Source organism: Chiloscyllium punctatum, chromosome 52, assembly GCF_047496795.1.
Source record: "Chiloscyllium punctatum isolate Juve2018m chromosome 52, sChiPun1.3, whole genome shotgun sequence".
Lineage (NCBI taxonomy): Eukaryota > Metazoa > Chordata > Chondrichthyes > Orectolobiformes > Hemiscylliidae > Chiloscyllium > Chiloscyllium punctatum.
Genome location: NC_092790.1, coordinates 14,076,616 through 14,097,862, shown reverse-complemented (window position 1 = coordinate 14,097,862; position 21,247 = coordinate 14,076,616). Strand labels below are relative to the sequence as shown.

Below are 21,247 nucleotides of genomic sequence, written 5' to 3'. Positions count from 1 at the left end.
AAAGAACAGGGAGGGTGGACAAAGAGGAGGGGGTGTAGCATTGCTAATCAGAGAGTGCATCACAGCTACAGAACTGAAGGTTGTTGAGGAAGGATTGTCTACTGAGTCAGTATGGGGGCGGGGGGGGGGGGGGGAGTTAGGAACAGCAAGGGAACAGCCACTGCATTGGGGGGTTTTCTACAGACCACCTAACAGCAGTAGAGAGATTGAAGATCTCATAGGTGGGCAGATTCTGGAAAAATGCAAAAGAAGCAGGGTTGTTGTTATGGGTGATTTCAACTTTCCCAATATCGACTGGAACCTCCGAAGTTCAGATGATTTGGATGGAGCCATTTTTATCGTGTGTGTTCAGGAGGGTTTCCTTACTCAGTATGTGGACAGACAGACGAGGGGAGAAGCCATTTTGGATTTGGTGCTCAGCAATGAGCCAGGGCAGGTGTCACATCTCACGGTGGGAGAGCACTTTGGTGAAAGTGATCACAACTGCCTCATATTTAGCATAGCCTTGGAGAGTGAAAGGAGTAGTTACCGAGGGAAGATATTTAACTGGGGAAAAAGAAATTATGATGCTATCAGACAGGAGTTGGGAAGTACAGACTGGGAGCAATTGTTCCACAGAAAGGGCACAGCAGACATGTGGATACTATTGAAGGAGCAGTTGTTGTGAGTGATGCACAAATTTGTTCCTCTAAGACAGGAAAAAAGGGGTATGATTGAGAAACCTTGGATGATGAGAACAGAGGAACCTCTTGTCAAACGGAAGATGACAGCTTATGTAAGGTGGAGGAAGCAAATATCTAGCACAGCTTTAGAGGATTATAGGCTTGCTAGAAAGGAGCTCAGAAATGGATTGAGGAGAGCCAGGAGGGGGCACAAAAAACGTTTGGCAAGAAGGATTAGGGAGGACCCAAAGGCATTTTACTCATACGTGATGAATAAGAGAATGATCAGGGAGAAGGTAGGGCCGATCAGGGATAGCGGAGGGAACTTGTGCAGATAGGGGAAGCCCTAAATGAGTTTTTTGCTTTGGCTTTCACCAAGTAAAGGGAACTTGTTGTAAATGAAAACTTAGGACCTGTGACACAGTCTTGACCCAATCACGATTGAAGAAGTTGATATGCTAGAAATTTCAGAAAACATTAAGATCGATAAGTCCCCAGGGCCAGACCAGATTTACCCTAGGCTGCTGCTGGAAGCAAAAAAGGAGGTTGCTAAGTTGCTGGCGAGGATATTTGCCTCCTCACGGGAGTCGTACCGGAGGATTGGAAGGAGGCAAATGTTGTTCCTCTTTTCAAGAAGGGTAATAAGGAAATGACTGGCAATTACAGACCAGTCAGTCTTACATCTGTGGTCAGCAAAGTTGTGGAAAGAATTCTGAGGGATTGAATTTATGACTATTTGGCAAAGCATAGTGTGATTAAAGGCAGTCAGTGTGGCTTTATGAGGGGCAGGTCATGCCTCAAATCTTATTGAGTTCTTTGAGGAGATGTCAAGACAAGTCGATGACAGTCGAGCAGTGGATGTGGTGTATGTGGACTTCAGCAAGACATTTGATAGGGTTCCGCATGGTAGGCTCATTCATAAAGTCAGGAAGTATAGGATTCAGAGAGATTTGGCTATCTGGATTCAGAATTGGCTGGCTGACAGAAGGCGGAGAGTGATTGTGGATAGAAAGTAATCTGCCTGGAGGTCAGTGCTGAGTGGGGTCCCGCAGGGCTCGGTTCTTGGGCCTCTGCTCTTTTCGTATTTATAAATGACTTGGATGAGTAGGTTGAGGGATGGTTTAGTAAATTTGCAGATGACACAAAGGCTGGAGGTGTCATCAATAGTATAGAGGACTACTGCAGGCTGCAGCGCGACATAGACAGGAATGCAGAGCTGGGCTGAGAAATGGCAGATGGAGTTCAACCTGGATAAATGCAAAGTGATGCATTTTGGAAGGTCGAACTAGAATGCTGAATATAGGATTAAAGACAGGATTCTTGGCAGTGTGGAGGAACAGAGAGATCTGGGTGTGCAAGTGCATAGATCCCTCAAAGTTGTCACCCAATGGATAGGGTTGTCAAGAAAGCATATGGTGTTTTGGCTTTCATTAACAGAGGGATCGAGTTTAAGAAATGCGAGGTTTTGCTGCAGCTCCACAAGTCCCTGATGAGACCACACTTGAAATATTGTGTCCAGTTCTGGTCACCCTACTATCAGAAAGATACAGAGGCTTTGGAGAGGGTGCAAAGAAGGTTTACCAGGATGCTGCCTGGACTGGACCGCTTGCCTTATGAAGAAAGGTTGAATAAGCTTGGTCTTTTCTCTCTGGAGAGGAGGAGGAAGAGAGGAGACCTGATCGAGGTGTACAAAATATTGAGAGGAATAGATTGAGTAAATAGCCAGAGACTTTTCCCCAGGGCACGATTGATTGGTATGAGAAGTCATAGTTTGAAGATATTAGGAGGAAGGTATAAAGGAGTCGTCAGAGATAGGTTCTTTACACAGAGAGTTGTGAATGCATGGAATGCGTTGCCAGCTGTGGTGGTGGAAGCAGAGTCATTAGGGACATTTAATTAACTGCTGGACATGCACATGGATAGCAGTGAGTTCAGGGATGTGTATATTTACTATAATTTACTCTTGTAAGTTACTATATTTTACATTAGGTTTAAATCTCGACACAACATCATGGGCCAAAGGGCCTGTTTTGTGCTGTACTTTTCTATGTTCTACACGTACCGTTAGTAAAATGTCTTTTCTTTCATTTACGGGTCACTCTCATGGTGCAGCAGGAAGGAAACACACAAGTTATTTTGCAGTGAGAAAGAGGCAATTAATTTTTAATCAGCAAAGTTATGTTTTTAGCAGACGGTTAATGTAAGTTCACCATTGTCTCATTGGGGGGGGGGGGGGGCGGGGGGGGTGGTGGAGAAAAAGAGAGAAAAAGCAACAACTGTTTTATGGTTTAACCTGAGGGTCACCACATCTAAGGCACAGGGAATGATCACTCACAGCAACCTCAACCAGACCAGCAATTGAACCGCATGCTGTCAGCGTGACGATACATTGTAAGCCAACTACAGAATCAACTGAGCTAACCAACCCCTTCATGGCCAGTGGCAAAAACATTGGGTGGCACGGTAGCTCAGTTGTTAGCATTGCTGCCTCACAGCTCCAGGGACCCAGGAATAATTCCAGCCTCGGGTAAGTACCCCACACAGTCCAAAGATGTGGAGTTTAGATGGATTGGTTATACTAAGTTGGTTATACTAACTTGCCCATAGTGTGAGAGTTATGCAGGCTAGGAGGATTAGCCAAGGGAAATGCAGGGTTACAGGGATTAGAGAGGGTGTTGGGCCGGCATTGGATGCTTTTCAGAGGGTCAGTACATGGACCTGATGGACTGAAAGGCCTGCTTCCATGCTGTAGGATTCTATGATGTTCAGGTTCGGGGGATTGCCAATGGTTAATGCAGGGTTATAGGGGTAGGGTTGGGGACTGGGTAGGCTTGGGGTCTGGGTGGAATTCTCTTCACTGGTTTGGGACAGACTGAATGGTCTCATTCCACACTGTATGGATTCTGGGGACATCAATATTTAGCTCAATGGTGTTGGGCAATTTATTCTGATCTCAACTCCTGTCGTCAATGCACTGACCAGTGATCCTATAAATCTTCTGCACAATGGTTTAGGCTTGCCTGGCCACCTTCAGAGAATGATACATGTGAACTCGGAGGTCCCTTTGCTCCAGTGTTCCCCGAAAAGATGTACCATTGACCCTGCATTGTTGCCGTGTGTTTCTGTTTGCCGTAATTTCAGCGCCATGTTCGGCACAACATCGTGGTCTGAAGGACCCTGTGCTGTACCGTTCTATGTTCAGATTTAATGCAATGTATATTTCAGATGAGGATTCACTCAAATTAATTGGAACCAGGTAGCATGCATTGAGAATCTAGATTAAAAAATATAAACTTCTATTTCCTTGGTGGTGTTTGACTCTTGGTTTTAACATATCTCTCTGGAAATGGAGCTCAATATGAACCTGACTCAATCCACTCTGTGACTGTGGAAAGAAGAGGAGAGACATTCTACGGCGGGACTTCGGAGAAGGCTGAAAAGCAGGACATCCAGGGTGATTATCCCTGGTTTGCTTCTAGTTCATCGGGCTGGAGAGGACAGGAACAGGGAGATAATGGACTTGAATGTGTGGCTGGGGAACTGGTGCAGGAAGCAAGGATTTAAATTCTTGGATCACTGGGGTATGTTTAGCAGTAAGGATAAATTATACAAGAAGGATGGTTTGCACCTTAATAGGTGGGGGACTAGCGTTCTGGCAGGTAGGTTTGCCACTGCAACACAGCTGCACTTAAACTAGATAGGGGGGAGGGGACAAACTAGTTTAAGAAGGAAGTTAAGGGAAAGTTAGAACAAGAGAAGTCAAGAAAGACAATGGAATCAATGGAGCAGAAAACTCAAAAAAGGATCATGCCATAAGGTCAAATGAAATAGGGATTGATAGGAAGGGTGAGGGGCGTAACAAATTAAAAATATTATATATGAATGCACGAAGCATTAGAAATAAGGTGGGTGAGCTTGAGGCTCATTTGGAAATTGGCAGTTACGATGTTGTGGGGATAACTGAGACGTGACTTCAAGTGGACATGGCCTGAGAAATGAATATTCAAGGCTATACGTGCTATCGTAAGGAGATACTGACTGGCAGAGGGCGTGGGGTGGCCCTGTTGATAAGGAATGATATTCAGTCCATTGTGCGGGGGGGCCTAGAATCAGGGGATGTAGAGTCAGTATGGAGAGAGCTGACAAATTCTAAGGATAGAAAGACCCTAATGGGAGTTATCTGCAGGCCCCCAAACAGTAGCCTGGATGTGGTGTGTAAGTTGAATAAGGAGCTAAAATTAGCTTGTCGCAAAGATATTACTACAGTTGTTATGGGGGATTTCAACATACAGGTAGACTGGGAGAATCAGGATGGTACTGAACCCCAAGCAAGGGGGTTTCTGGAGTTTCTCCGAGATGGATTCTTAGAACAACTTGTGCTGGAGCCTAGCAGGGAGAAAGCAATTCTGGATCTGGTGTGCAACGAACCGGATTTGATTAGGGACCTCGAAATAAAGGAGCCATTTGGAGATAGTGACCACAATACAATAAGCTTTAATCTGCAATTTGAAAGGGAGAGGGTAGAATCGGTAGTGACAATATTTCTGTTGAATAAGGGGAAGTATGGAGCTATGAGGGAGGAGATGGCCACAGTTCAATGCTGCAATACCCGAGCAGGGATGGCAGTGGAACAACAATGGCAGGCATTTCTGGGTATAATGCAGAAGATGCAGGATCAGTTCATTCCAAAAAAGAAGAAAGATCCTAAGTGGAGGCAGGGGTGGACGTGGCTGACGAGGGAAGTTAAGGACCATACAAGACAAAAGGGAAAAAGTATAACATAGCAAAGATGAGTGGGAAATCGGAGCATTGGGAAGCTTTTAAAGAACAACAGAGGATAACTAAAAAGATAATACGCAAAGAAAAAAATAAGGTATGAAGGTAAACTGGCCAAAAATATAAACGAGGATAGTAAAGGCTTTTTTAGGTAAAAGAAAACAAATGGTTAAGACTAGAATTGGGCCCATGAACACAGAAACAGGTGAATTTATTACAGGGAACAAAGAAATGGCAGAAGAGTTGAATTGGTACTTTAGATCTGTCTTCACTGGGGAAGACACGAGCAATCTCCCAGATGGAATAGTGGCTGAAGGACCTGAACTGAAGGGAATTTATATTAGGCAGGAAATGGTGTCGGAGAGACTGTTAGGTCTGAAGGCTAATAAGTCCCAGGACCTGATTGTTTGCATCCCAGAATACTGAAGGAGGTGGCTCTGGAAATCGTGGAGGCATTGGTGATCATTTTCCAATGTTCTATTGATTCAGGATCAGTTCCTGCGGATTGGAGGGTGGCTAATGTTGTCCCACCTTTTAAGAAAGGAGGGGGAGAGAAAACAGAGAATTATAGACCAGTTAGTCTGACCTCAGTGGTGGGAAAAATGCTGGAGTCAATCATAAAAGATGAAATTACAACACATCTGGCTAGCATTAACAGGAGAGGTCAGAGTCAGCATGGATTTATGAAGGAGAAATCGTGCTTGACCACTATAAATGCCAGAGGAAACAACACAGAAGCGCCAGGCACTGAGGATGTTACCTAAACAGGGGACAAAACGTCCGCAACACAAATTTCCAGCTCGGCGAACAGAACCACAACAACGAGCATCCGAGCTACAAATCTTCTCACAAACTTTGATCTTGCTTAGCTAAACTTCTGGAATTTATTAAGGATGTAACTCTGAAGATGGATAAGGGAGATCCAGTGGATGTAGTAAACCTGGACTTTCAGAAGGACTTCAATGAAGTCCCACACAGGAGGTTATGAGCGAAATTACAACACATAGTATTAGGGACAAAATACTGACATGGATTGAAAATTGGTTGGGCTGACAGGAAACCAAGAGTAGTGATAAACAGCTCCCTTTTGGCAGGCAGTGACCAGTGGTGTGCCGCAGGGATCAGTGCTGGGACTGCAGCTTTTTAAGATGTACATTAATGATAGAGATGAAGGTATTAAAAGTAATACGAGCAAATTTGCTGATGACACAAAGCTGGGTGGCCGGATGAAATGTGAAGAGGATGTTAGGAGAGTACAGGATGGCCTGGACAGGCTAGGTGAGTGGACAGATGCATGGCAGATGCAGTTTAATGTGGATAAATGTGTGGTTATCCACTTTGGTGGCAAGAACAGGAAGGCAGATTACTACCTAAATGGAGTCAAGTTAGATAAAGGGGCAATACAACGAGATGTATGTGTTCTTGTACATCAGTCAATGAAAGCTAGCATGCAGGTACAACAGGTAGTGAAGAAAGCTAATAGCATGCTGGCCTTCATAACAAGAAGAATTGAGTATAGAAGCAGAGGTCCTTCTGCAGCTGGTGAGATCGCACCTGGAATATTGTGCGCAGCTTTGGTCTCCAAATTTGAGGAAAGACATTCTGGCTATTGAGGGAGTGTAGCATAGGTTCACAAGGTCAATTCCCGGAATTGCGGGACTATCTTACGCTGAAAGATTGGAGCAACTGGGCTTGTATATACTTGAATTTAGAAGGCTGAGAGGGGATCTGATTGAGATGTATAAGATTATTAAAGAATTGGACACTCTGGAGGCAGGAAGAATGTTTCCACTGATGCGCGAGTCCCGAACCAGAGGACACAGTTTAAAGATAAGGGGTAGGCCACTTAGAACAGAGTTGAGGATAAACTTCTTCACCCATAGAGTGGTGGGTGTGTGGAATGCTCTGCCCCAGAAGGCTGTGGAGGCCAAGTCTCTGGATACTTTCAAGAAAGAGTTGGACAGACCCCTCAGGATAGTGGAATCAAGGGTTATGGGGATAAGGCAGGAACAGGATACTGATTGAGGATGATCAGCCATGATCATAATGAATGGTTCTGCTGGCCCGAAAGGCAGAATGGCCCACTCCTGCACCTATTGTCTGTTGAAAGGAAGTTCTTCGCTCTGACAGCAGTAACATACCTTCTGTTTGTTCGAAGCAGCTGGTCACACTTGGCTCTGTACCGAGGGAATATAACATTATCTTGGTCCTTTGAGTACTTGCGTGGAGGAAGACAGAAGAGATACCTCCTGTAAATCAACATCAGTTGTGATTGGCAACATCAATGTAACATTCAGTTTCTCATCACGAGGATTTTATTTTGTTTAAAGCCAGCAATTTAAACAGAACCACGGGTCTGATTCCACTCCTGCTGAGCTGCTCCTTGTCCATTTTTTCTTAAAATTCTAATACCAGTTGAGTGAGATTCAGAAACTAAACAACACGCATACAGCTCCATGAATGGGGCCACCTGATGCAAATGGGTATGTGGATATGTGAGTTTAGTTATTGATCTATGCCTGTCAGTTCCTGTTTGGTGAATGTGTGGGTGTAGTTATCAAACTGTAACTTTCGGTATATGGTAAATATATTTACATATTCACACAGCATTGACTGGCCTGGTCTCATTGATAACTGGAAAATCATAAAAAATAATACAGCTTTTGGGTGGGGCGTGGGGCATTCAGCTCATCTTGTCCATGCCTACATGCCCTTTCTCATCCCACCATCCTGGCACTGCCTGTAACCTTGCAGTTTACAACACTTGAGGCTCAGTTCCGGGGAATTTTTGTTTCAAAATATGTAAAGGTCTCTGCCTGTACCACCAAATCAGGCAACGAATTCCAGATACCCACCACTCTCTGCATAAAAAAAACATTTTCCTCGTGAATTCTAATCCTACAGCCACCTAACTTGAATCCGTGATCCCTGGTTTTTAAACTCTCTGCTAAAGGAAATAGGTTCCTCCTGTCTAATGTCTCCCACTCTCTAGTTAGTTAAAAATCACAACACCAGGTTATAGTTCAACAGATTTATATGGAAGTGTACACTTTCAGAGTGCTGCTCCTTCATCAGGTACCTCACTATTTAGTACTGTAGACCCTATTACCCATGGGGTATAGGTTCCAGGACCTACAGCAGAAACGCAAAATCGCAGATAGGTGCAAAACCATTAATTTAAATGGGAAATATACCTTCCGGCATTCTCCTGGTCCCTGGTTCTGGAACATTGCCTTTTATCTGCTCAGACCACTGTAAACAACGGGTAACTGAAACCGTGATAACTGGACCCGTGGGTACGAGTGTCGCCCTGTATTCCTTGATCATGGCACTGTTCCAAGGAATACAACCCCAATATCTCCAATCTCTCCTGATAGTAAATCTCTTCTGCACTCCCTCCACAGCAATGAAGTCCTTCCTGTAATGTGATGACCTGACTGCACACAATATTCCTGTTGCAGCCACCAGTGCCTCACACAGTTTCATTGTTATTTCCTTATTTTTGTATTCAACCCTCTGCCAATGAAGGAGAGCATTCCACGTGCCTTCTTTACAACCCCTTCTATCTTTAGGGAGCTGAGCATTTGCACACTAAGATCTCTCATCTAACCTGTCCCCCTCAGTATATTCCCATTTATTGTCAATTCCCATTACCCGTCTGACTTCCCAAAATACATTCCCTGACACTTATCAGAGCTGAACTTCATATGCCATGTTCTTGCCCACTCTACCAAACCATCTGTATAGTTTTGGAGCTTACAGCTATCCTCCACATTATCCACTACACGGCCTTTTTTGGGTCATCTGCAAATTTCACAAATTTGCCCAACATACGCAACTCCAAATCATTAAAGGATAAAACAAACAGCAGAGGTCCCAACACCGAGCCATGCATAGCACCACTTGTAACAGCTTTCCATTCACAAGGCCCACCATTGACCATTATCCTTTCTTTCCTGTGACTGAGCCAACTTCGGATCCAATTCAATTCATTATCGTGTATCCCTCAGGGTATTACTTCTTGGATCAGTCTGCTGTGATGCTACTGCTCCTTTAACAAAGCTTGTAAAGACCTAGGTTCCGAAAAGTCGGAGTTGATGGGTTTTAGGGCCATTTTGATTAAAGCTAACAGGTAATGCCTCAGTCAAAAGGCTTCCACATTTTTAAGAAGAACACTTGTACAATGAGAGAGGAGTGGCCCAGTTTTCCCAGCTCAGCTTTTCTCTGGTTTGATTTGGTTTCTGGCTGTCTGGCTATTGACTGAAAGCAGTCAGGCAGTTGAAAAGGTTGCTGAACCCAAAGAAGCAGGTCCATGATGGTACTCTCTCTCTGACATCTCTCCTGCAAGACCCTGTGTTTGACTTTACCTTTTGTGCCAAGCGGTATTTATGGGGATTGTTGTAAATGTTGAGAACATCATCATTAAGTTGGTATAGTCTGTTGGGTTTTTGGATTTTTAGGTTATTTAGTATTCTGTTCTCTTTTGTTTGTGTATCATTCGGTAAACGTGTAAATCAAACTGTTTGGTTTAAAACTACTGGTTAGACCAGCTGCATCCCTCCTGGAATATCTTCGTTACACCCACTTAAAACAATTAGCAAAGTTAGGGTGTGGGTTACTTTCTTGAAATGTTTGGAGGGTGTCTGGCTTGTTCCATAACAGATTGGGGGCTGTTTGCAGTATTTATTCTCTAGTTCTGATTTGGGATTTGATTTGGTGGACTGGAAGGCAGCAAGTGGTAAGCCTTAGCGTCTTTTGTTCCAGGTGTTGAAGTCAATTGGTTTAAACAGCGCTTGGAGAAAGTGAGGACTGCAGATGCTGGAGATCAGAGACGAGTGTGTGTTACTGGAAAACCAAGCAGATCAGGCAGCATCTGAGGAGTAGGAGAATCAAAGTTTTGGGCATCAGCCCTTCATCAGGAAACAGTGTTTGCGATAGCAATGGCTCTTTGAGTCATCAAGAGTTTTCTGGGATGGAAGAGGTGGCGTCAGTTGTTTTGCAAAAAGTGATTAATACCAAGCTGCTGGAATTAGCAGACAAGCTGGAGGTCAACTGCCTCCTTCCATGAGGAAAAGGGGGATAATTACAGTCATAGCTCACCATTTAAATTTGCTGAAAATGCCATCAGAATCTTTAGAGATGGCTAACATTCAATTGATAATGAAACAACTCGAGTTAGAGGCAAAAGTCCAGGAAAGAGCAACAGAAACAAAACAGTTTGAATTACAATTAAAAGCAGAAGAGAGGGAGAAGAGAGAGGAATGGAAGAAAGAAAGAGGGAGTTTGAACTTTGGTAATTGGCACGTAGACAGGAGTTCAAAAATTCTCTTCCTGATGTAATGATAATGCACATGTAAGAGCAAACAGTTAGAACAGTAAGACTGGCTTCAGAAATGGTTGATGATTGAGTTGATCAATAAATTAAAATCAGTTTTAATCCATGAGGGGGAATAATTGTGGATAAGAGAAATTCTCACATGGAAAGTAAAAATTAGATCTCTGTGAAGATCATAAGGATAGTTTACCACAGGGTAAAAAGGAAACCCTTGAAGGGGAAAGACAAGTGAAAAAGCTCTGGTGTTTTCAACAAAGTAGGCCACATGTAATCAGTATTAGCGGGTTCGGAAAAGCACTGAGAAGCCAGATGTAGGAAAACAGGATAAGCCAGTGAATTTTGTTGGAGTGGTAACAGAGAGCACCGTAGAGACTAGAAAGCTGCACCAGAATGTACAAGCTGGTTGGAGGTTGTTTATGGAGGAAGTGCCAGATCTTCTTAAAATATTACCGTGAAAGTAAAGTTTACTCGCATAGGCCAGGAGCAGCAGGTAAAGAAGTAGCAATATTCAGAGATATAAGTATCGTCTCAATCTGTGATGCTAAAAGATGAAGATATATGTAGCGCTAAAGGACTATTGCCAGAAAAGGTATGAGTAACTGGAATTCACATTGAAATAAGGAATGCTCATTTGTAAGAAGTGAGGTTAGAGTGTCGAGTGAAGAGGGGAGAAGTCATAGTAGGCGTACTGGAGAAACTTTCAGCTCTGGGAATACAGTTTGTCCTTGTTAATGATGTTGCTGATTCACTGGTGGGAGTCCTGATTTTGGTTGAAAAGCCAATGGAAATTCAGGCAACTGGACTACTGCAGGACACACATCCTGGGATATTTCCTGACTGTGTGGTAACGAAGTCACAAAGTCACCAGTTGAAACAGGAACGTCAAAGAGTACAGATAAGAAAGTTGAAGGGAAATTAGCAGAGACCCTGTTTGATCAGATAGTTGAGACAAACATGGAACAGAGATGACAAAGCAGACATCTTTAGCTCAGGTAAATTAACTGAGTTACAGCAAAAAGATGAAAATTTAAAGCAATTGTATCAAAAGGCATACACAAAATGAACCCAAATGTATCCCTGATTGTTATTATCTTAAAAATGATGTCTTCATGAGGAAATGGAGAACCTCACATTCAGGCAGATGAGAAATGGGCAGAAGTTTATCAAGTTGTATTGCCAGTGTGTTATAGAAAGGACGTGTTGCGAGTATAGCACATGAGCTACCTGTATAGATTGTCTGTTTGAAATTCATGTTATTTAATTGTCAACTCGGTATGTGACAAGGATTCATTAAAGGATTCATTCTGTCCTTTTCAGTCACAGAAACTCCATGTAAATATGCTTCATCCTGGTTGGAGAATTTGAGCTGTGTGCAGAGGCTGAACAGGCTGGAACTGTTTTCCCTGGAGAGTGACATTATAGAAGTTTATAAAATCATAAGGCGCATGGAGAAGTGGTGGAGCCTGGTACAATTATAACATTTAAATATTATCTGAGTGAGTATAATGAGAAAGCCTTAAAACTTGCCCTTAAATACTTAGACTAAATGTAATGTTGAATTATAGAACACAAGAAAATAAACAGGGCAGACAGGGAGGCATCAGGTCACAAAAGGGGGAACCTAGGATGTGCAGAAGATAAAAAAAAAATCTGTTCTCACCAAGTGATAACAGGATGCTGTAAAGCAATTAAGAATATTTGCCTTAACATCAATGAATCTATGTAAAAAAAAAGACACCGAGTGATAACATTCACAGTTGTTAACTTATGAATTTAATGACATTGTTTGATTGTGATCTCGGAAACTTTGTATCATGTCAGAAGCATGTCAAAAGCTTTGTAATAAATGGTCAGGTACTATCAATTATAATGGATTCTTATTGTGTGTGAGTGAGAGTGTGAGAGAGAGATGAATGTTTGGAATTTATTTGCATTTTGGGACTTCATGATGATTTTGAGTAGCCATTACTGATTATGAAATACAAACTCTAAAATGTAATATTGAGAAGCATTTGTTGGGGCAAAGGGCCTGTTTCCACGCTGTAAATAATCTAATCTAATCTTGAATTTACTTGGTGTTCCTACACACCACGACTGACCCACTGTCAGTTCTCACTCATCAGGTTTGTGGGCGGCACGGTGGCACAGTGGTTAGCACTACTGCCTCACAGCGCCAGACACGCTGTGTTCAATTCCCGCCTCAGGCAACTGTCTGTGTGGAGTTTGCACATTCTCCCAGTGTCTGCATGGGTTTCCTCTGGGTGCTCCAGTTTCCTCCCACAGTCCAAAAATGTGCAGGTCAGGTGAATTGGCCATGTGAAATTGCCCGTTAGCTAAGGGGTAAATGTAGGGGTATGGTTGGGTTGCGCTTCGGTGGGTCGCTGTGGACTTGTTGGACGGAAGGGCCCGTTTCCACACTGTAAGTAAGCTAATCTAATCTTCTGTCATCTTTGAATTTGAAACACAACTCTGAAAAGAAAGCATGTTTAATTTGAGACTAATGAATCATTTAAAATTTCACCTTTCAGCCTCAGTCACAGAATGATTTTGTGCTTAAGATAAAAAGCAGGAGTCTGCTCCTAGCTTAAAAACTATTCTAAACCTAACATTGAAGAGACTCTGACACAATCTGTCAGGAAGCCATTTTATCGTCAGTTTGCCCTCCTCGCTCAGATGCCATTTTGTAAAACAATGATCTCTGACATGCAAGCTGTGCAAGGTTGCCTTATGACCTCTCCCACTTAGTTTAGACTGATACCTCTTTATGACAGGGACTTACCTCACCAAGAGGCAGTGACTGGGCTGGATCTGTTTTTCCCACCTGATGGATGGCTCAGGGCCTACAGGAGTGATCAGTTAAGCACACACAGACCTGTTAATTAACTTCTCTTCCTTACGAATTGTTGCCTTTCCATTGTCTATCTAATTAAGAACATGCAGTGTTTTTTGTAAAGTTTTGTAAAAAGGAAGCCTGTTTGAGAAAGAAGAGTGGAGTAGTCTGCGAGGGCTCTTAAAGGAAGAGCTGGTACCCTACTTTTCTAAGGTTATAGAACCTCAGCTAGCCTGATTTATAGGTGTCAATGTTATTTTGTAACACTGATACTATTGGTAATTAAAGGGGAAGGCTAAAGTTAAACTAAACTGTTTGTAAGAGGTTTTTATTCCAGACTACCAAAGTGTATGATCTCCAGGAGGAACCAAGAGAGGCTTATAGATCTGAGTCCCCAAGGGATTCCCTGGGCTGTCTCAAATATGTACTTTAACAATATGAATAGGAAGGGTTGAGAGAGAGATGGGCTAAGTGCTGCCAAATGGGACCAGATTAGGTTAGGATATCTGGTCGGCATGGACAAGTTGGACCGAAGGGTCTGTTTACATACTATACATCTCTATGAGTCGACGATTCTCCGGTAACTCTTGCCCTGTCAGTGAGCACAGTTTCCCCCCATCTCTGTACTTAACCCTTCCTTCACGGACGATTGTTGAAACAATGCAACAATGTGGCCTATTTGTCTATCTTCATTGTAACTTTGAAGATGCTCTTAATAATTGCAGATTTTAATGTTGTTCCTGAATGTCTATTTTGGATGAGGATTCAGTTTATCTATCTCCAACACTGGTGTGTAAACGTCAATGGGCTACATATCTTTTGTTTGTTAGAGGCAACTGGTCACTCTTTGCTTTGAACTGAGGAAGTATTACAGTGTCTTAGTCCCTCAGGTGTTTTTCTGGAGGAAGACACAGGGACACCACCTGTAAATCAACATGAGGCTAGTCGGCAACATGGCAATATTGAACTGATCATTGTCACATTCATTGCTGCTCTCTGTCTGGGGATTGTTTGTTTTTCATGTGATTCGATACCAGTTGATTTGGAGATGTTGGTGTTGGACTGGAGTGCACAATGTTACACATCAAGTGCTTCCAAAAAAATTGTTGGTCGAGAACCTGGTGTTGTGTGATTTTTACCTTGATATCAGTTGAAATCCAGAAACTGAGCAACAAATGCACAGCACCATGAATGGGAGTACTCAACCACCAGGATGCTTACACAGTTCAACATCCAACTCCCCAACAACCTGTTAGAAATATGAAAAACGGCGCTATTGCTAATGTTTTTACCAAGACCCCAGTGTATGTCCTTTTACAAGAGTATCCCATTCCTACAGTTGGTCCACACTACCTCAAGAAAGAGCGGGAAACAGATTGAAAGTAAAAAAAATGTTGAGAGGATTGTAAACCACAAGACCAACCCACAGCAGCTTCTTCCCGCTCTGTCTCCCTCAGCAGGCCCCACACACAGCCCGAAAAAGGCCTCTCTCTTCCCCCCAACCCGCTCACTCCAAGTTCCGGGACCAGTTCCTGCTCCGCTCGGCCTCTTACAAACAGCCCCCGGTTCTCCTTGAACTCCCCCCGAATCAATCCCGATCTCGGAGCCCCCTCTGTGTCCCAGGCTCCCATCCCGACGTGCTGCTGGAAGGAGCCTGCTGTTCCCTCCCTTCCCTGGGCGCTGATCTCTCCATTGCGGTCTGTTTCAAACAAACCTCTTGTACTCACTGAGTAAATGCTCCTCAATGGGGGAGGGCCTCACGCATGCGCTCCTCTACTCAGGAAGAGTCAGCTTTCGGGAGAAAAGTGAAAAATCACACAACACCAGGTTATAGTCCAACAGGTTGAATTGGAAGTTTTCTAGCTTCCGGAGCGACGCTCCTTCATCAGATGGTGGTGGAGGGCTCAATCCTAACACAGACTTTATAGCAAAAATTTACAGTGTGATGGAGTTGACATGATACAGTGAAAAATTAATTGTCTGTTATGCCTTTCATCTGTTAGAAAATGATGATAGTTTCACTTCTTTCATGTGTAAATCACAAACCTTTTTTTAAAAAGTTGTATTCTCAGGTCAGCTGTTAACAATTGTGATAGCTACACAATATGTTGAAGGTGTTAGTCCCGTGTTCTCTGTCTATGCCATGATGTTTAGATTGATTCTCATCTAAAAAGCGAGATAATGGAGTTTTACATGAATTCATGCAGTTTTTGAGCTCAGAATTCTACATGAACGCATGCAGTTTTTGAGTAAGGTACAATTTAACCCTGAAAGTACAAATTCACCCCACAAAATATGTGGGTCTTTGTCTGTGTGTGTGTGTGTGTCTGTCTGGGTTGGGGGTTGTGAGAGTGAGAAAGTGTATGTGTGTAGTGAGTGCAGAGTCTTAAGTCTGTGAGGGGGTGCATGTGTGAGTGTGGGAGTGTATATGTCTGTCAGTGTGTGTGTCAGTGTCTGTGTGTATGTCTGTATAGGAGTGCCTATGTGTGTGTGAATGTGTGTGTGTAGGAGTATCTGTCTGTGTGTATAATACAATGGTGGTCACCTGTAATGTGACATGAACCCAGGGTCCCGGTTGAGGCCCTCCCTATGGATAGCGAACTTAGCTACCAGCCTCTGCTCAACCACGTTTCACTGCTGCCTGTCCCGAAATCCACCTTGGAGGATGGTCACCCAAAGGTCCAAGGACGAATGTCCTTGGCCACTGAAGTGTTCTCCAACTGGGAGGGAACACTCCTGTCATTGATTGTTGTGCGGTGCCCATTCACCCATTGTCGTAGCCTTTGCTCGGTTTCCTCAATGTACCATGCCTCCGGGCATCCTTGCCTGCAATGTATAAGATAGACCAATGTTGGCTGAGTCACATGAGTACCTGCCACTAACAAGGTGGGAGGTGTCCCCACACGTAATGGTGGTATCTATGTCCACACTCTGACAGGTTTTGCAGCGTCTACCATGACAGGGTTGTATGGACTTGTCCTGAGAGCCAGGCCGCTTGTTACAAACAACAATCTGTTTAAGGTTCGGTGGTTGTTTAAAGGCACGTAGTGGAGGTGTGGTGAATGTCTTGGTGAGGTGCTCATCCTCATTGATAATGTGTTGCAGGTCATGAAGAACATTGCATAGTTTTTCAGTTCCTGGGAAATACTGAACAACGAAGGGTACCCTGTCGGTTGCAGCACATGTCTGTCTCCTGAGGAGGTCACTACGATTCCTTGCTGTGGCATGTCGAAACTGGCGGTTGATGAGTTGGGAATCATACCCCGTTCTTGTGAGGGTATCCCTGAGTACTTCCAGGTGTCTGTCACGTTCCTCCTCATCTGAGCAGATTCAATGTACGCATAGGGCTTGTCCATATGGGATGGCTGTTTTAATATGTTTTGGGTGGAAGCTGGAGAAGTGTAGCATTGTGAGGTTGTCTGTGGGTTTGCGGTAGAGTGTGGTGCTGAGGTGTCCATCCTTGATGGAGATGCATGTGTCTAAGAATGAGACTGATAGTCAAGAGTAGTCCATGGTGAGTTTGATGGTGGGATGAAACTTGTTGATGTCACTGTGTAATTTTATCAGTGACTCGCCATGGGTCCAGAGGAAGAAAATGTTGTCAATGTACCTGGTGTACAATTTTGGTTGGAGATCCTGCATAGAGAAGAAGTCTTGTTCGAACCTGTGCATAAAAATGTTGTCATATTGGGGTGCAAATGTGGTCCCAATGGCTGTTCCATGTGTCTGGGTGAAGAATTGCTTGTCAAAGGTGAAGATGTTGTGATTGAGCGTAAAGCGGATGAGTTGTAGGATGGTGTTTGGAGATTGGCAGTTGTTGGTGCTGAGTACTAAAGCTGTTGCCGCAATGCCATCATTGTGGGGGATGCTGGTGCAGAGTGCGGAAACGTCCATTGTTCCACTGGTCCATTGGTGCTGAGTTTCTGTAAGAAATCTGTAGTGTCGTGACAGAAGCTGGAACTCCCATGTACAATAGGTTTCAAGATTCCTTCCACACAGCCAGAGATTCTCACACAGAGTCCCATTGCCCGACACAATGGGACGTTCTGGTGTGTTGGCTTCGTGTACCTTTGGAAGGCAGTGGAAGTCACCTAGAAGTACATGGGATGAGGGTGTGTGGGGAACTCTGAAGGACTTGATCCAAAGTTCTGATCAGTGTGTTTAATTCACGGTTGTGTTCTTTGGTCGGATCAGCTGGTAGTTGCCTGCAGTGTTTCTGGTTATTCAGTTGTCTGTACACTTCCTTGCAGTGATCTGTTCTATTCTGAAGGACAATGGCTCCTCCTTTAGCCACTGGTTTGATGACAATGTTGTGATTGTTTTTGAGAGTCTGGATGACATTGTATTGTGAAGCGGTGATGTTTTGCTCTACCTTGTGGGTACAGCGGATGAATCTGGCATTTATATATTTCCTGACGGTTTGAGCATACATGTCAAGCCCAGGGCAAGCGGCCCTATGGTGGGGTCCAAGTTGACACCTTCTTTGGTCGCTCCTCTACAGATCCCTGTGATGACAGTTCGAGTTCATCAGTGGGCTCATTGGGATCACTGCTGGCACCTTGAAGGAATTCCCGGAGTCTCATTCGTCTGATGAACTCCTCCGGGTCTGCTGCCAGAACCAACAGGTCCATTTTGGCGGTGGAGCAGAAGTTGAGATCCCTACTCAGGACTTCAATCTCTTCGGGTCTAAGGGTGTGGTCCGATTAGTTGATAATAGACTTCCCCGCGGTGATTATGTTGTCTACTGTGGTTCCAGAGTGGGCTTTGCTATTACTGGTGAGAATCCAGTTTTTTGCTCTTGGCGTGCATGTACGTCGTGTTATTTTGTCGCCTTGTCTGACAATGTTGGGGAGAAAACGTTCAGTCCCAGATACAGTTTGGGCGGGAGTGAGCTGGAGGCGGAGCTGGATGATCAAAGCCATTTCCCTGCTCTGTCAGTCACTCAGTTTCCTCTCCGGACCCGCCTCTCACTCTCTGTCAGCTCTTTCTCAGTCAGGTCGGGCCGGGCTCTATAAAAAAGGAAGGGGAGGCAGCTCGTCTCTCATTCAGCAGCGGTTGGAGTGAAGAAGCGTGATGTCTGGAAGAGGTAAAGGAGGCAAAGGCCTGGGAAAAGGCGGAGCGAAGCGGCACCGCAAAGTGCTCCGTGATAACATCCAGGGCATCACCAAACCAGCCATCCGGCGCCTGGCTCGCCGTGGCGGGGTCAAGCGCATCTCGGGCTTGATCTACGAGGAGACCCGCGGGGTGCTGAAGGTTTTCCTGGAGAATGTGATCAGGGATGCGGTCACCTACACTGAGCACGCCAAGCGCAAGACGGTCACCGCCATGGATGTGGTGTACGCTCTGAAACGTCAGGGCCGCACTCTCTATGGATTCGGCGGCTGAGCATAAAGCGACCCTTTTCCAGTGAACCCAAAGGCTCTTTTCAGAGCCACCCAAACCCTCCGAGAGAGAGCGGAGACCTGAGGGCGGGGAAGGCAGCGCATACGGAGAACCTAGTGTCGTGTTACTGGTTATTTCTTATATGTCGTAATTTTAAAATTATTTCCTTTCCGAAAATTTACTAATACAGTGTTCTGCGGTATAGTAGAGAGCATTCGGAGTGGACGGTTCACTTTGTTGCTGTTTACCGTGGCGAATGATTTTGAAATTGCAAGTATTCCTACAGTGTCGATAAGAGGCTAATCGGCCAATCGAGACTCTACTGTTGTGCAACCTGGTTATTTCATGTAAAGAATCGCATCGTAACTTGTAATTGTAAGATGTAGCAGCAGCATTAGGCCATTCCGCCCCTCCAGCTTGTTCTGCCATTCGATCGTGGCTGATATTTCTCAAATTTCCCGTAACCTTCGATCCTCATATTTTCGTGAATACCTGTTCATCTCAGTAATGATATCTGTGGTTCTTAGCTGTCCATGCCATGAATGATAATTTGTTTTTATTTATTGTGGAACCCAGACGTTAATGTTACATATTACAGTATTTATATTTCCCAGGCATAACACTCAGCTCAGTTTTGTTTCTGGGAGCCTGCAGATGTGTGATGTGGCGCGTTCTTTCCACCTGCCCGCTCAGGCAGCGACTACAAATTGTCTTCGGGAAAGTAATAATTTGGATGAAATAAAAATTACTGATAAAGTGTGGTTCTGTAATTTTACCGGTGTACACTGTTTAAGCTTTTAAGATTTTTCAGCGGCTGTTTTTCGATTGATTTACGGCCGATACAAGTTCGGTTACTCATCCAGGGAGCGCAAGAAGCGAGGGGGGACAACTAATGAGATCTTCATTCAGAGTTTGCGGAAATATAGTAATTAGATGAGTGATGTTCACATCAAATTTTGGTATTGGGTTAGATATTTCAGGAAAACCCATCTCTTCATTGACGCCCTTTGCGATAACATGGCTTGGTGAGGTGGGGACAGGAGAGAAAAGGGGATAAATGGCGCCAAGAGACCAATGGCTTATTTTCAAATTTGAAAATGCCCGCCATCACGTATAAAAGAGCAGGAGGATGCACGACTACGTACACGTTGATTGGTTTTTCGATTACTAAACTAAACTTCACACAATCTCACTTTACATTCCCTCCTTTTACAGCTGAAAAATGACTGACTGCTGTGGAACACGCTCTCGCCAGAGGTGGGGGGTTGGGGGAAGAAGTGGATATGAACTGAGCAGAAAACAAGTTACAGAGGTATAGTCTACAGAGACAGTGGGAGGATTCAATTCTTACTGATGCAGTTAAAGGAAATGTGAAGCCAAACCCGATCGGGAACACCCGTGACACTATTCTAGCCTCACAGAACATTGATCAAACATAAAGGTTACTCAGGCAGTGACCGTGCAATGTGAAATAATGTATTTCCAGACACCCTTACAATCGTATTCTATGATATAATCTTCCTCTGCTGGCACAGGCAGTAACAGTATCCAATAGAAAGGAGACCGAAATATAGCGAGGGCCATGCACATGAAAAGGAAAGTAATTCAATCAGACAGACGATGCAGCTCATTTCACAGATGCTGTAAGTGGCTCTTAAAAGAGCCTTTGGGTTGTCAGATTCAAGAATAGTCTTCACTTTTTAGCAGATCCAGCAGCGGAAGTTTTCTTGGGCAGCAGCACGGCCTGGATATTAGGCAGCACCCCGCCCTGAGCGATGGTCACCCCTCCCAGCAGCTTGTTGAGCTCCTCGTCGTTGCGCACGGCCAGCTGTAGGTGCCTGGGGATGATGCGGGTCTTCTTGTTGTCCCGGGCCGCGTTACCGGCCAGCTCCAGGATTTCAGCCGTCAGATACTCCAGCACCGCAGCCAGATAGACCGGCGCTCCGGCACCCACACGCTCAGCATAGTTACCCTTTCTCAGGAGCCTGTGAACACGGCCAACCGGGAACTGAAGGCCAGCCCGGGACGACCGAGACTTCGCCTTGGCGCGACCTTTCCCACCGCCCTTTCCTCTTCCAGACATAGTCACAATCTCACAAACACTTTCACAGAGAATGCTGCACTCCGCCCACATTGCGGCCTCTTAAACCTTCGGGAGGAAGTTTGGGGGCGGACATTTCGGATTGGTCAGTATCTCCACATGTCGTTTCAATTCCCAATCAGGATTCTGCTTCATTTCCCAATCGGGAGAGAGCACGGGGA

At 44.5% G+C, this 21,247-nt stretch overlaps 2 protein-coding genes and 1 long non-coding RNA gene across 4 annotated transcripts in view; 1 reads left to right on the top strand and 2 right to left on the bottom strand.

Moving 5' to 3' along the window:
- LOC140470801 (uncharacterized) overlaps positions 1 to 21,247 on the bottom strand; it is a 678,281-nt gene that overhangs the window by 72,430 nt on the left and 584,604 nt on the right. The window lies entirely within an intron of this gene.
- On the top strand, positions 18,644 to 19,750 carry LOC140470926 (histone H4). Its single transcript, XM_072566862.1, has one exon. It carries the CDS (start codon positions 18,677 to 18,679, stop codon positions 18,986 to 18,988), a length of 312 nt encoding a protein of 103 aa, XP_072422963.1. The 5' UTR covers positions 18,644 to 18,676; the 3' UTR covers positions 18,989 to 19,750.
- LOC140470700 (histone H2A-like) lies at positions 20,448 to 21,134 on the bottom strand. Its single transcript, XM_072566721.1, has one exon. The coding sequence runs from the start codon at positions 21,117 to 21,119 to the stop codon at positions 20,679 to 20,681; it is 441 nt and encodes a 146-aa protein (XP_072422822.1). The 5' UTR covers positions 21,120 to 21,134; the 3' UTR covers positions 20,448 to 20,678.